Source organism: Narcine bancroftii, chromosome 4 (genome assembly GCF_036971445.1).
Source record: "Narcine bancroftii isolate sNarBan1 chromosome 4, sNarBan1.hap1, whole genome shotgun sequence".
Taxonomy (NCBI): Eukaryota; Metazoa; Chordata; class Chondrichthyes; order Torpediniformes; family Narcinidae; genus Narcine; species Narcine bancroftii.
Window position 1 is genome coordinate 124,423,734 of NC_091472.1, and position 14,667 is coordinate 124,438,400.

Below are 14,667 nucleotides of genomic sequence, written 5' to 3' on the forward strand. Positions count from 1 at the left end.
TACTTAAACAATAAATGCTTTTAATTATCCTTAAACATGAAAACATGATCAAACTTTAACTTATTACTATTAACTAACCTGACTTAACCCCCTTCTAATTCTAAGTGCACGTCTATGTAGTGTGTATACAAGTTTAGAAAAGTTATTTAATTCACAGTCCAATCTCACTTCCTCCAAGTTCATAGGTTACAGGCGATTCTTATACCGTGCACAGAATTTAACATTTATGAAGTTCACCAGGCTTTGGTGCTTGAAAGGTAAAAGGTTACCGCTTAGAAAGGTTCTTGTTGGTTTTCAGATAGAGATTTGTTGTTCCTGGACACAAACTGATCCCTTTTAATCAGTCATAGCTGTGTTTTGCCGAAGAAACTTGCCCCATCAGGGTTTTCCAGATGATAACCTCTTTATTTCAGGTCACCACAGAATTCCTTTTTGTTTCCCTTATTTCAAAGGAAACATTGGGCAGCCAGTCCTCTCCTCTTATATGGACCACAAGGGCTTTGACCACACTGAACTATGCACTCACAACCCATCTTCAAAATAGGTTTCCCACAAGCCTGCCAGCTTGTCCTGTTCCAGTCCCAGCTGCTGCTGCTGAACTGTAGAACTGAATTCTCTCTCTCAGACAAAAGCCAATTTTACTCTCTCTGTTTGCAAAACCACCTGACCCTCTTAGAAGAGCAGCCTCCACTCAGACAGACTGCAGCTCCAAATCTAATCCTCCGAGTTCTTTCATCTGTTGCTCTTCAAAACAACAATCCGTTAGTGAAGTCCCTTGGGCACTCTCCAAAGCTTTTGCAAAGGTATTTGGAGCTGGCCTGTCTGGCTTGAGCAGAGCCTTTGTATTTTAAATGAGAACTGTTTTGAAGTGATTGTATGTGACCCACACTAAAAAACATTCCCCAATTTATCTCCCAAAATCATATCTATATACAATATAAAACACAACATATTCTGTCACAGTACCAACACAGTAAGATATTTTGCATAGTAGGGAAATTAAGGGTTATGGGGAATAAGTAGACCCAAATCTATGGCAGATCACCCATAATCATATTGAATGGCAGAGCAGGCTTGACAGTTCAGATGGTCTACTCTGCTATTCTATAGGTTCTTATGTTTTTCTTTGGCTTGGCTTCGCGGACGAAGATTTATGGAGGGGGTAAAAAGTCCACGTCAGCTGCAGGCTCGTTTGTGGCTGACAAGTCCGATGCGGGACAGGCAGACACGATTGCAGCGGTTGCAAGGGAAAATTGGTTGGTTGGGGTTGGGTGTTGGGTTTTTTCTCCTTTGCCTTTTGTCAGTGAGGTGGGCTCTGCGGTCTTCTTCAAAGGTGGTTGCTGCCCGCCAAACTGTGAGGCGCCAAGATGCACGGTTTGAGGCGTTATCAGCCCACTGGCGGTGGTCAATGTGGCAGGCACCAAGAGATTTCTTTAGGCAGTCCTTGTACCTTTTCTTTGGTGCACCTCTCTCACGGTGGCCAGTGGAGAGCTCGCCATATAACACGATCTTGGGAAGGCGATGGTCCTCCATTCTGGAGACGTGACCCATCCAGCGCAGCTGGATCTTCAGCAGCGTGGACTCGATGCTGTCAACCTCTGCCATCTCGAGTACTTCGACGTTAGGGGTGTAAGCGCTCCAATGGATGTTGAGGATGGAGCGGAGACAACGCTGGTGGAAGCGTTCTAGGAGCCGTAGGTGGTGCCGGTAGAGGACCCATGATTCGGAGCCGAACAGGAGTGTGGGTATGACAACGGCTCTGTATACGCTTATCTTTGTGAGGTTTTTCAGTTGGTTGTTTTTCCAGACTCTTTTGTGTAGTCTTCCAAAGGCGCTATTTGCCTTGGCGAGTCTGTTGTCTATCTCATTGTCGATCCTTGCATCTGATGAAATGGTGCAGCCGAGATAGGTAAACTGGTTGACCGTTTTGAGTTTTGTGTGCCCGATGGAGATGTGGGGGGGCTGGTAGTCATGGTGGGGAGCTGGCTGATGGAGGACCTCAGTTTTCTTCAGGCTGACTTCCAGGCCAAACATTTTGGCAGTTTCCGCAAAGCAGGACGTCAAGCGCTGAAGAGCTGGCTCTGAATGGGCAACTAAAGCGGCATCATCTGCAAAGAGTAGTTCACGGACAAGTTTCTCTTGTGTCTTGGTGTGAGCTTGCAGGCGCCTCAGATTGAAGAGACTGCCATCCGTGCGGTACCGGATGTAAACAGCGTCTTCATAGTTGGGGTCTTTCATGGCTTGGTTCAGCATCATGCTGAAGAAGATTGAAAAGAGGGTTGGTGCGAGAACACAGCCTTGCTTCACGCCATTGTTAATGGAGAAGGGTTCAGAGAGCTCATTGCTGTATCTGACCCGACCTTGTTGGTTTTCGTGCAGTTGGATAATCATGTTGAGGAACTTTGGGGGACATCCGATGCGCTCTAGTATTTGCCAAAGCCCTTTCCTGCTCACGGTGTCGAAGGCTTTGGTGAGGTCAACAAAGGTGATGTAGAGTCCTTTGTTTTGTTCTACAAATTTTCATTAGCTCTGTACATTGTGCTTATGTATATGACAATAAATTCTCATCTGTATCATCAACAACAAATATAGGCCCAGCTTCAATGTGATGAGGACAAAAAAAAAATCAGACAGATTATAAATATTGAACTATTTTCATTGGTGGAGAACACAAAGAGCAGGAGAGAAGCAGGATACCAAATCAACATGGGAAAATGGGATCAATGTAAGAACCAATGCTAACACTCAGAAAGGAATGAGTTTGGGACAGGGATTCAGAGAACAAATGTATAATCTTGACAAGGATTGATCACCCTATGTTTTGATAGGTGGCCATACTATGCAAACTGTGATTGCTTATATTCAGTCTTTGCAAATAAGAACTTAAATAAAAATACATATACCTGATGCCACTTGTCAGTAGTGTCTCTAGTATTAGTCCAAACTCAGCTTAGACTGGTAGGATCCAAGAGGGTTAGGTTGAATGGAATGATTTACGAAAAAAATGAAAGTTTTAATCATAAATGGTCGGAGAACAGCAATTTTTGTTTATGTTCTATAGGGTTATGGGTGTGAAGTAGAGAAAAATCAGATTGTTCTGGAGTAGGTTCCATAGGTTGGCACAACATCGTGGGTGGATCGTCTGTGCTGCAATGTTCTATATTCTTGCAGGAGTCAATGGAGGACATAATGACTGATGCATTTGCAGACTAGGTTACAAAATTTGACCATCAGAGTCTGAACAAACTGAAGTTCATAGAGATAATGGAATGGGAAGACAATCAGATAGAACTTGAAAATACATTTGCAGGGAGACGGAAATGAAGATTCTAGGAGCTGAGATGCGGATACAGAGAGCTGTTGTTACAGATGCAAATATAATAGGTTTTATGGTGGACAGCAATTTTGGAAGCAGAAATGCTTTGCGTCAATATTAATTTTGGTAGTTGGTAATTTGTTTTTTTCCTTTCTATGTGAATCTTCTTCCAAATGTTGAGCAGATGGTGCAGTACTGGTGAATTCCCATGTTGCACCAGCTTTTCATCCCACTTATATAGTAAATGTTCAGGTACCTTCGCCCCTATTTTATCTAGCTCTAATCTGGTCCAATCTGATTTTTCCCTTGTTTGATAAAAATCTGATAGGTATCTTAATTGTGCTGGTCTATAATTCTTAAAGTTTGGTAGCTGTAAGCCTCCTTGTTTGTACCATTCTGTTAATTTATCTAGCGCTATCCTCGGTTTCCCCCCTTTCCATAAGAATTCCCTTATTATTTTCTTTAGTTCCTTGAAGAATTTCTCTGTTAGGTGAATTGGTAACGATTGAAATAGGTATTGTATCCTTGAGAAGATATTCATTTTAATGCAATTTACCCTTCCTATCAGTGTTAGTGGTAAGTGTTCTAAGTCATCTTGTAATTTCTTCATTAATGGCTGATAATTTAATTTGTATAGATGGCCTAGATTATTACCTAGTTGAATACCTAGGTATCGGATTGCTTGTGTTTGTCATTTAAATGGTGATTCTTTCTTAAACTTTGTGAAATCCGCATTATTCATTGGCATCGCTTCACTTTTATTTGCGTTGATCTTGTACCCTGATATTTCTCCATATTCCTTCAATTTCTTATGTAATTCTTTTATTGATAATTCTGCTTCTGTTAAGTATACTATGACATCATCTGCAAATAGACTGATTTTATATTCCTTCTCTTTTATTTTTATCCCTCTTATTTTATTTTCTGTTCTTATCAGTTCTGCCAAGGGTTCTATAGCTAACGCAAACAGTGAGGGAGATAGTGGACATCCCTGCCTAGTTGACCTGCTTAATTTAAATTGGTTTGATATGTATCCATTTACTGTCACCTTCGCCAATGGTCCCTTATATAATGCTTTAATCCAATTAATATATTTCTCTGGTAGGTTGAACCTCTGTAGTACTTTGAATAAATAATTCCATTCTACTCTGTCAAAGGCTTTCTCTGTGTCTAAGGCAACCGCCACTGTTGGCGTCTTGTTTCCTTGTACTGCATGGATTACGTTAATGAACTTACAGATATTGTCCATTGTTCGTCTTTTCTTAATAAATCCAGTTTGATCTAGTTTTACTATTTTTGGTACACAGTCAGACAATCTGTTTGCGAATAGTTTAGCTATTATCTTATAATCTGAGTTGAGTAGAGATATTGGTCTATACGATGCTGGTGTTAGTGGATCTTTTCCCATATTTGGTATTACTATAATTATTGCTGTTTTGGATAAATCTGGCATGCTTTTGTTTCTTCAATTTGGTTCATTACTTCCAGGAGAGGAGGAATTAATGTCTTTAAATGTTTTATAGAATTCTATTGGGAGTCTGTCCTCTCCCAGTGTTTTATTGTTCGGTAGTTTTTTTTTAATATATCCTGTATTTCCTCTATTTCAAATTATTCTATTAATTTGTTTTGCTCCTCTTCTTGCAATTTCAGTATTTCAATTTTAGCTAGAAACTCATCTATTTTGTCTTCTTCCCCTTCGTTCTCAGTTCGATATAATTGCTCATAGAATTCCTTGAAGTTTTCATTGATCTCCGTTGGGTTATATGTAATTTGTTCATCCTTTTTCCTTGATGTTTGTTCTGTTTTAAGCTGCCAAGCTAGTATTTTGTGCGTTTTTTTCTCCTAGCTCATGATACTTCTGCTTTGTCTTCATTATGTTCTTCTCCACCATGTATGTTTGTAGTGTTTCCTATTTTATTTTTTTGTCTGCCAATTCTCTTCTTTTTGTTGTATCTTCCCTTGTTGCTAATTCTTTTTCTGTACTTGCTATTTCCCTTTCCAGCTGTTCTATTTCCCAATTGTTGTCCTTCTTCATCTTAGTTCATAACTTATTATCTACCCTCTGATGAAAGCTTTAATTGCATCCCATATTATAAATTTATCTTTCACTGATTCTGTATTTATTTCAAAGTACATTTTAATTTGGCACTCAGTGAATTTTCTAAAATCCTGTCTTTTATGTAGCATGGAGTTTAATCTCCATCTATATGTTCTCGGTGGGATGTCCTCCAGCTCTATTGCCAATAACAGGGGTGAGTGATCCGATAACAATCTAGCTTTATATTCCATTTTTCTAACTCTCCCTTGGATGTGGGCTGACAACAGGAACAGGTCTATCCTTGAGTATGTTTTATGTCTACCTGAATAATATGAGTATTCCTTCTCCTTTGGGTGTTGTCTCCTCCATATATCCAAAAGTTGCATTTCCTGCATCGATTTAACCATAAATTTGGTTACTTTTTTCTTTCTGCTAGTCTTTTTTACAGTCTTATCCATCTTTGAGTCCAAATTAAGGTTAAAGTCCCTTCCTATCAGTATATTCCCCTGCATATCTGCAATCTTCAAAAAGATATCTTGCATAAATTTTTGATCCTCTTCATTAGGTGCATATACATTAAGCAAATTCCAAAATTCTGAATATATCTGACACTTTATCATTACATAACTCCCTGCTGGATCTATTATTTCCTCCTCTATATTGATTGGTACATTTTTATTGATTAATATAGCTACTCCACTGGCTTTTGAATTATATGATGCTGCCGTTACGTGCCCTACCCAGTCTCTCCTTAATTTCTTGTGTTCCACTTCAGTTAGATGTGTTTCCTGCACGAATGCTATATCAGTTTCTTCTTTTTTCAGTAAATTTAACAGCCTCTTCCTTTTGATTTGATTATGTATTCCGTTAATATTTATAGTCATATAGTTCAACATGGCCATTTCATACTTAGTTTACCTCTCATTTCCGCTTCCTCATCACCACCTTTCCTCCATATCCATTTCTGTTTTTTTTTTTTGAACTCACTGTAAGACAACATTTCTAAAACATAATATATTTCCACTATTCCCACATCTAAAATTCCCTTAACCCCAAATGTTCCCCCCCTCACTGAGTTGCCCCTTGTTCCTTGCCGGGCAACCACAACTCCCCTCTCCATTTGGATTGTGAACCCACTCGCAAGCATCAACTGATTTTGCAGTGACTGTTATTCTCTCCCTCCCAACCCCCTCCAGAAAAGACTTTTATCTTCACATATAACAAAGCTCACCCTCTTTATTCCCTCCTTACTTCCTTTCTTCCCTTTTCTTCTCCTCCTTAGATCTTACTTATACATTATTTTTCTTCTTTATATGAAGTTTGTCATCATTCTTTGTTCTTGTTTCATCTCTCTTTCTGTCTTGCAGGCATTCTGCAAATTCTCATGCTTTCTCCGGATCCGAGAACAGTCTGTTTTTCTGCCCCGGGATAACTATTTTAAGCACCGCTGGATATCTTAACATAAATTTATAGCCTTTCTTCCATAGGATCGATTTTGCTGCGTTAAACTCCTTCCTCTTCTTCAGGAGCTCAAAACTTATGTCTGGGTAGAAAAAAAATTTTTGACCTTTGTATTCCAGTGGTTTTTTGTCTTCTCTCATTTTTTTCATTGCCTTCTCCAATATATTTTCTATTGTCGTATATCTCAGGAATTTTACTAAAATGGATCTTGGTTTTTGTTGTGACTGTAGTTTCAGGGCTAATGTTCTGTGTGCTCTTTCTATTTCCATTCCTTCCTGCATTTCTGGCATTCCCAGGACCTTGGGACCATTCTTTTATAAATTCTTTCATATCTTTGCCTTCTTCATCTTCCTTAAGGCCCACTATCTTTATATTGTTTCTCCTATTATAGTTTTCTATTATATCCATCTTCTAAGCTAACAACTCCTGTGTTTCTTTAACTTTTTTATCACTTTCTTCGAATTTTCTTTTTAAGTCGTTCACTTTCATTTCTTTGGCTGTTTCTCGTTCTTCCACCTTATCTAATCTTTTCCCAATTTCTATGACCAGCTCTATTCTACTCACTTTTTCTTCTGTACTTTTCATTTTTCTTTTTATTTCACTAAATTCTCATGTCAGCCATTCTTTTAATGCTTCCATATATTCTTGAAAATTTTTTTATCTATGTACTGTCCATTCATTTTACCTTCTATTTCTCTGTGCAGAGCTTGGTGTTCTCCTTCTTCTTCTTCTTCTTCTGTGTCTACTCTAGGGTTTGTATCTTCTACTTCTCTTCCTTGTGTCTGTGTCTCTTCTGACTTTCTTGTCGGGCTGCTTGTCTCAGTTTGTTGGGTATTTTTTTTATGGTGTCTTGATGTTGGTCCTCTTCTTCTGGGCTGGTTATCTGTTGTGTCTCTGGTTTCCTTTTTTCATTCTCACCCCTCCCTTATTTTCTGTATCTTCCCGCTGGGAGCCCTGCTGTCGGGTCTTTCTCAGCTGTTTGTGCTGTGGAGTTCCACTCCACAGCTGGTCCCCCTTCCCGTCGGTGTTGTCTTTGTCGTGCGCATTGCGCATCTCTGTTTGGGTCCATGAGCCATCTTTGCAGTCCTGCATTCGATGGGTCACGACCCTGCAGGGTCTCCACTGACCTCAGGGAGTGGGCTCCTCTTTCCATGGTGGGTCCCTGCTTCTTCGTACAGGTAAGTCCTTCACTTTTCTCTTCCGGCATCTTTCTTTCTTCTTTTCTTCCCGTTATTTTTGGCTTTTCTTTCTTTAGTGCCATTTTCTCCACATCTTTATTTTTTATTTGTTGTGATTTGTGTGTCTGGGGCTTTGTATTTTGCTCATTTTTTCCCTTCTTTTCTGGAGAGGGCTGGTATTCTCCTACCGGCCACTATTCCATCACGTGACTCCTCGATCGGAAGCAGAAATGCTTGTCATCAAATAAGACAATGAGATTGTAAATAGTTTGGCTCAAACCAAAGGTATTTATCCATGACAGAGATGGACTTGATAAGGGTACATTCATTTTATGATCTAATTTTCCTACCATAAAGATGAAGAAAAATATAATCATCCAAGATTGAACATAAAATAAGCAGTCTGGCAGCATAAACACAGTGGAGGATATTATATAACACAGAAGTAGAATCATATTCCTTTACCTGATAATGATACAACTTTGCAAATCACTGATCTAGCTTTGCACAAAAAGAATGATTAAATTCAACAAGAAATTGAGCCATGGATCTACATCCTTCTATTACCTTCAAAGAAAGAAAACTATGCAAGATGGGAAAGTAACCATCAGAATGATATTTGTGCTGTCTGAAATAGTGTTTTTTTAACCTGAACTTGACCAAGAAAACATTTTAAGGGAAGCGGATTTTTCATCAATTAAATTTTGACAGTCTACTTTCCTTATCTGCCTCGAATTAGAGTCCAATAATAAAAATCTCATCTGAAAGATAAAAGAATTTGTGGCCTACTTTGTATTTGATGTCAATGTGATAATATCCACATCACATTTAACTGTTCAAATTCTACTCCTTTGACAAGATTAAAAATACATTTCAGTTGAAACATTAAATTCCAGGGTGATATTCCTTTTAAATTCAAAATATGCTGTGAGATTACATTTTAAAAACAACAAACAACATCTTTACAGCACATATACATATACAAGGACCAACTCACTTGTCGGAAGAGATTGGGAAAGTCATCTAAACAATCAACTTTGCGAATCCCTTTTCCTCCACCACCTTCAGATGCTTTAATCATTATTGGATAGCCAATCTCTTCTGCAACCTAAACATAAATGTGAGAAAGACAGACTAAACGTTATTAAATAGACTGTTTGCTTTCACAGTTCATGGAAATGTAGTTGCAAAAGAACCCAAATTGAGATCAGCAGGCAGCCCAAAGTCTAATCATCCAATTGAATTTATGCGTCAAAGTCGTCAGACACATGGAATCAGAGCTACACAGACCTGGTGTTCTACTTAAGCTAATTAAAGCCTGTAGTACAGTCTTCTCGAGTTTTGTATTTGTTTCCTGCACCACAGCGCACCATAATTTAATCAGCTTAAAAATTTGAGGACCATGGAGAGATTCCTCGCCTTTGATAGGCTGGACATAGACCCTCAGCCCCTGGATGCTCCAGCATACTTTGAGATCTGGAAGCATAGAATTGAAGCGATCATCCACACTCAAGCAGAGGTCATCAATATGAACCAGAAAAAGCTCATGATCCTACACACCAAGCTGAGCCCCCATGCTTTCTAGACCATCAGAGACTGCAGAGACTTTGAACCTGAAATGGCCACCAAGGAAGCTATGTACTGGCTTCCAACAAACATTCTCTACACCTGTTCAGCATCAAAGTACAGCAGCCAGGTGAGATGGCTGATGCTTACCTGGGGTATCTATGGGAGCTAGCACACCCGTGCACCGTTGAAGCCGGCATGACTGCTGGGGAAGTGGAGCAACTCGTCCGAGATGCATGCATGCAAGGGCTGCGGTCGCGAGCAACCCAACAGAGACTGATGGAGGAGAAAAATGCCTCCCTCATCAGGATCGTGGAAGTGATCCATTCCCAAGAAGCTGCAGCTCACCATGTGGAAGTCTTCAATGCTCACCTCCCCCATTCACCGGCCTGGCCGACGCAGAGGTCAGCAGCAGTTGGTGAAGGGCCCCACAAGGAAGAGACGATCTCCGCGGCCAAGGCCAGCCACTGCTGTAAGTACTGTGTGCCTCAGTGTGGGTCAGACAGGTGCTCCCGCAAGAAGTGTCCCACAAGGAACTCGCACTGCTCCCAATGCGGAAAGAAAGGCCACTTTGCTAAAGTGTGCCTCTTCAAACCCACCGGGAGCACTGTGGTTCTCCACAACCAGCTGGGAGCGCCTCACGACTCTGGGCACCTCCACATGCAAGTGCCAGGTGACACCATTACCCTGCTTGTCGCTTCCACCTGCACTGACGTCACTTCTGGCCTGGCCGTCGAATCACGCTACCGCCTTGTACTCACCATGGGCGCCGCCATCTTTCGCCACCCATCTTCCGCCTACACCAATGACGTTACTTCTGGCTGGACCTCAGCCTTCACTGATGTCACTTCCGGCCGGGCCACCAGGGTCCTGGAGAAAAAGACCATGGGTCTGCCCCCTTGATTGAGGGTGGCAGCGAGGGCAACATTAGAGACATCACACTCCACCTGGAATGTTCACTGAGCAGCACCCCCGTGCTGTGATGGAGTGGACTTGGGACACAAAAGCTGGGTACACTCTGAGTTTCATTGTCCGGACCACATTCAGGTGCACAAAGCTCTCAGTATTACTGCTATCAAACAGGCATTTTGTTATCTTTCCGTTGACAACAATGTCCATCATTGAGCACTGCCATTGAAAAAGTAGCCCAGGTATTCGTGGAAACAGTCCACCACTGATGCCACTATCTGGCAAGCAGGAGGTTTACCCTTCTCACTGACCAGTGTGCGATGGCATTCATGTTCAGCACCACCCACAGAGGCAAGATCAAGAATAACAAGATCTTGCACTGGAGAGTCGAGCTGGCCATGTTATTCTTGGTTAAATATGAATACTCCCGTTTTCCCTTCACCATCCCTTGCCCTGACACCTTCACTGTCTCCATTATCAAGGCACTGGCACAGATTTTCACCATGTTTGGATACCCAGCATTCATCCACAGCAATCCAGTTTCATGAGTAAGGAGATGCACCAGTACCTGGCGGCATGAAGCATTGTGTTTAGTCGTACGACTAGTTATAACCCAAGGGGCAACGGGCAGGTTGAATGCAAAAATGGGGTAATCTGGAAGGCAGTCCTCCTGGCCCCGAGATTGAAAGGATGGTCCATCAACTATTGGCAAGAGGGCCTCCCCGAGGCACTTCACACCATATAGTTGCTCTTGTGCACGGCTACCAATCAGACCCCTCATGAACACCATTTCTCCTTTCCTAGTAAATTGGCGACTGACGTCTCCCTTCCAGCATAGCTGATATCTCTGTAAGCACGCAGGATCCACAAGTCCAACTCCCTGGTCGAGCAGGTGCACCTCCTCCGTGCAAACCAAAACTACGCCTACATCAGGTACTCCAATGGATGGGAGGGCACCATCTCAATCAGGGATTTGGCACCAGCAGGGACCCAGTCCCCCTACCCCAGCTACCCCTGGCCCATCCAAGACCCCCCTGGGGATGATGTCTATCTACTGTCTCTCCACAGTCCCCCACCTCCCGCACCTATACCCCCCACTCAGTCAGACGCCACCCCGCTTGTGCCACTGGCCGTCCTGACCACCCTGAATCCATCCGACTTTCAAGCGCCCCCACCCCCATTGACTAGGAGCCTACCCTGCGATGGTCCTAGCAACAAAGACAACCTCCAGACCACTTGAACTTGTAAATACTCTAAATACCCTAGAACACCCCCGAGGGACTCTTTTATGAAGGGGCCGAATGTGGTGATACAACCACAATTATAGTAGTACTTCTACCAGCCTACTGCAGGGGATAGCTACTGTACCTGGGATGCTCGCCGTCAATCAATGGCCATTTAAAGACTCAAGCCGGCCCCTTCCTAAACCAGTCGGGTTCGTGGAACCAGAAGCTACACAGACCTGGTGTTCTACTTTAAGCTGATTAAATCCTGTAGTACAGTTTTCTCGAGTTTTGTATTTGTTTGCTGCACCACAGCGCACCACACAGAGTACATACATGATATCACATACAACCCTGAGATTAATTTTCCTATGAGCCAGGCAAAATTCCTACTTAACAGTAACTGTAATCTATACTCAAGAGGAAAGATATATATAAATACACAAAAAAGAGAAATGTAAACAAAGAAAGAAATGTAAACGAAATTGACTGCACAAATACAGGAAAAAAAAATCAATATTCAAAATAAGTAATGTGCAAAGGCCTTAAATGAGTCTGATGTTTAGGAGACTGATGATGGAGTGGTCACAACTGTTCTTGAACCTGGTTGTACAATTTTTGAGACACCTATATCTCTTTCCTGATGTCAGCAGCGAGAACAGAGCACGTGCTGGGTGGTGTGGATCTTTGATGATTGCTGCTGCTCTCCAACAGCAGAGTACTATGTAGATATTCTCAATGGTGGGGAGACGTTTGCCTGTGATGTACTGGGCTGCATCCTCTACCTTTTGCAGAGTTTTCTGCTGAGAAATATGGTGCTCCCAAACCAGGTCATGATTCAGCCAGACAGCACACTTTCCACCACCTATCTGTATCAGTTTGCCAAGGTTTCCAATGACATAACAAACCTCAGCAAACTCCTCAGGAAGAAGAGGTAATGATGTGGTTTCCTCATGTACCTCACATTGGTATGTATGATGGGTCCAGAAAAGGTCCCCTGAGATAATGATGCCCAGGTACTTAACTGGAAAGTTATTTGATGGAGCAATTCCTGGGGGAATTTAGTATAAACTTCCAAATAATTTACCATTCTCTGAAGATTTTCACCATCTTCCATTGTAGAAACATTCACCTGATTAGGAGGAGTGAGCTAGGTTTCAAAATTGCTTTCACCCATTGTTTACTGAGAATTGGCCTGGGATTCACAATTGATTGACTGTAGTACTTATCAAAAAGCTGTGGAAATAAAGCAATGGGAAACTTGTTTCTCTGTTCAGTTTCTCTCCTCTCTATCCCTTTATGGAAAACTGCTGGCATTGAACAGAAATTCAATAAAGATGAAATGCACACATTGGCTTATATTCTACATCTGAGTTAGCATCAACTTTTATATCTGGTTTTGTCACAAATCTAAAAGTTCATACCTCTAAACCTTCAGTGACATCTTGCACACACCCGCTCATGTACAGTTCCTTAGGAATACTGATAGTCCTCTTTAATCTCTGATCTTCCTCTGTCCACTCAAGAAACAGACCTGAATTATGATAGAACATAAAATAAATGAAGTCAGTGTCAGTCAGGTTTAGAGGTACCTATAAGCCAGCCATCTAAATATTTGTCTACAACATCTTTTTTGGACAATATATCCTTCCAAAACTAAAATGAAAAGTAAGAAATTAATGTTATGGAATATTGGTTAAAAATAACAGGAAGTGGTTGAGAAGTGTTCTTGCAGGTAATAGATATAATCTTATTCAAATCCTGCTATTCACTCGTTATCTCATGCATCTAACCTGCTCCTCTTATGAATTCAATGTCTATAGGTAGCCAAGGCCTAGAAAAGGGCATCTCTCAGGCCTGTAGTTCCAGCAATTGCTCCTTTGCTCCCTGATCATGTGACCTGGGTTCAATTCTGCCCTCAAGTGCTTTCCATGTAGAGTTTGCATATTTTTTCAGTGACAGTGTGGATTTTTCACATGCACTCCAGTGTCCTCCCATATCCCAAAGACATGTGGATTGGCAGGTTAAGTGGTCATAGTAAATTGTGTAGGTAAGTAGTAGATTCTTGGGGGGAACTGATGGAAATGAGAAAGAAAAAAATTAGCTTGAGTATAGCTTTAGTGAAGATTGGCACTTGATAGTTAGTGAAGTCTTGCTGAAGAACCATTTTTTATACTATATTATTCTATGACTCAAAAAAATGGGGCTCATCACCTTACCATTTCCACTCCAAGGCAATGTTGGTATGCCTGCAGTTTGTGCTACAATGGTAGAGGCCACTTTATCTCCTAATGACCACATTGCCTGGCTTGAAGGGCCTACAGGAAATATAATGAACAAAAACAATTGGAGACAAGAGTGAGAAAACATAACAGTTCTTACTGAAGTCAACAGGAGAAGAATTCATTATTAGTCACTTTCAAGATAGTGGTGGCTGGGCATTGCACCATTCTATTAAAATTTAGTCACATTAGTTCAACAAAAGTACAATCCTTTGATTTTCTAAAACTTTGGGGTAAATTAGTGATTGGAAAACTAGGGGATGAAATGGAATGATTTCTATAGAATCTAAGTCTGATTTATAGAATGGCAATATGTCACGTTACACAACTTATCCATGTTAATGTTATCGTAAACCATTTGAACCTTCTTTTATTACATTCACAGCATTTGCAGAATTTCATATTTCAAGCTTGTTTTAAATCTTTCTTCAAAGCATCCCTTATTATGGCAGAAATTGCAGTTTGTGCAAGTCTAAAACATTTTCAGTTAAAAGCAACTTTGGATTATCTGGAGGTTGAGCCCCAGAATAAAATCTGATGATTCCTTGTTGAAAAATATCTTACCTAAAAATGCAATGTTGTGTTTCTGAAGGAGCTCTGGAAGTTTGGGGTTCTCCGAAGCATGTCCCCAGCCAGCCCATACAGCCTAACAAAACATGTCAATGGCAATTTCATAAATGTTGATTTTTGTTCT

At 41.1% G+C, this 14,667-nt stretch overlaps 1 protein-coding gene across 10 annotated transcripts in view; it reads right to left on the reverse strand.

The window, feature by feature from the left end:
* The window catches only part of acacb (acetyl-CoA carboxylase beta), a 203,348-nt gene that overhangs the window by 125,772 nt on the left and 62,909 nt on the right, over positions 1-14,667 (reverse strand). For all 10 annotated transcript variants that reach the window (XM_069932710.1, XM_069932708.1, XM_069932709.1 and 7 more), the window contains 4 exons: positions 14,538-14,619; positions 13,911-14,009; positions 13,116-13,225; positions 8,991-9,101 (listed from right to left, as the gene is read on the reverse strand). In XM_069932710.1, the coding sequence (XP_069788811.1) occupies positions 8,991-9,101; positions 13,116-13,225; positions 13,911-14,009; positions 14,538-14,619 (402 nt within the window). The remainder of the gene's footprint in view (positions 1-8,990; positions 9,102-13,115; positions 13,226-13,910; positions 14,010-14,537; positions 14,620-14,667) is intronic.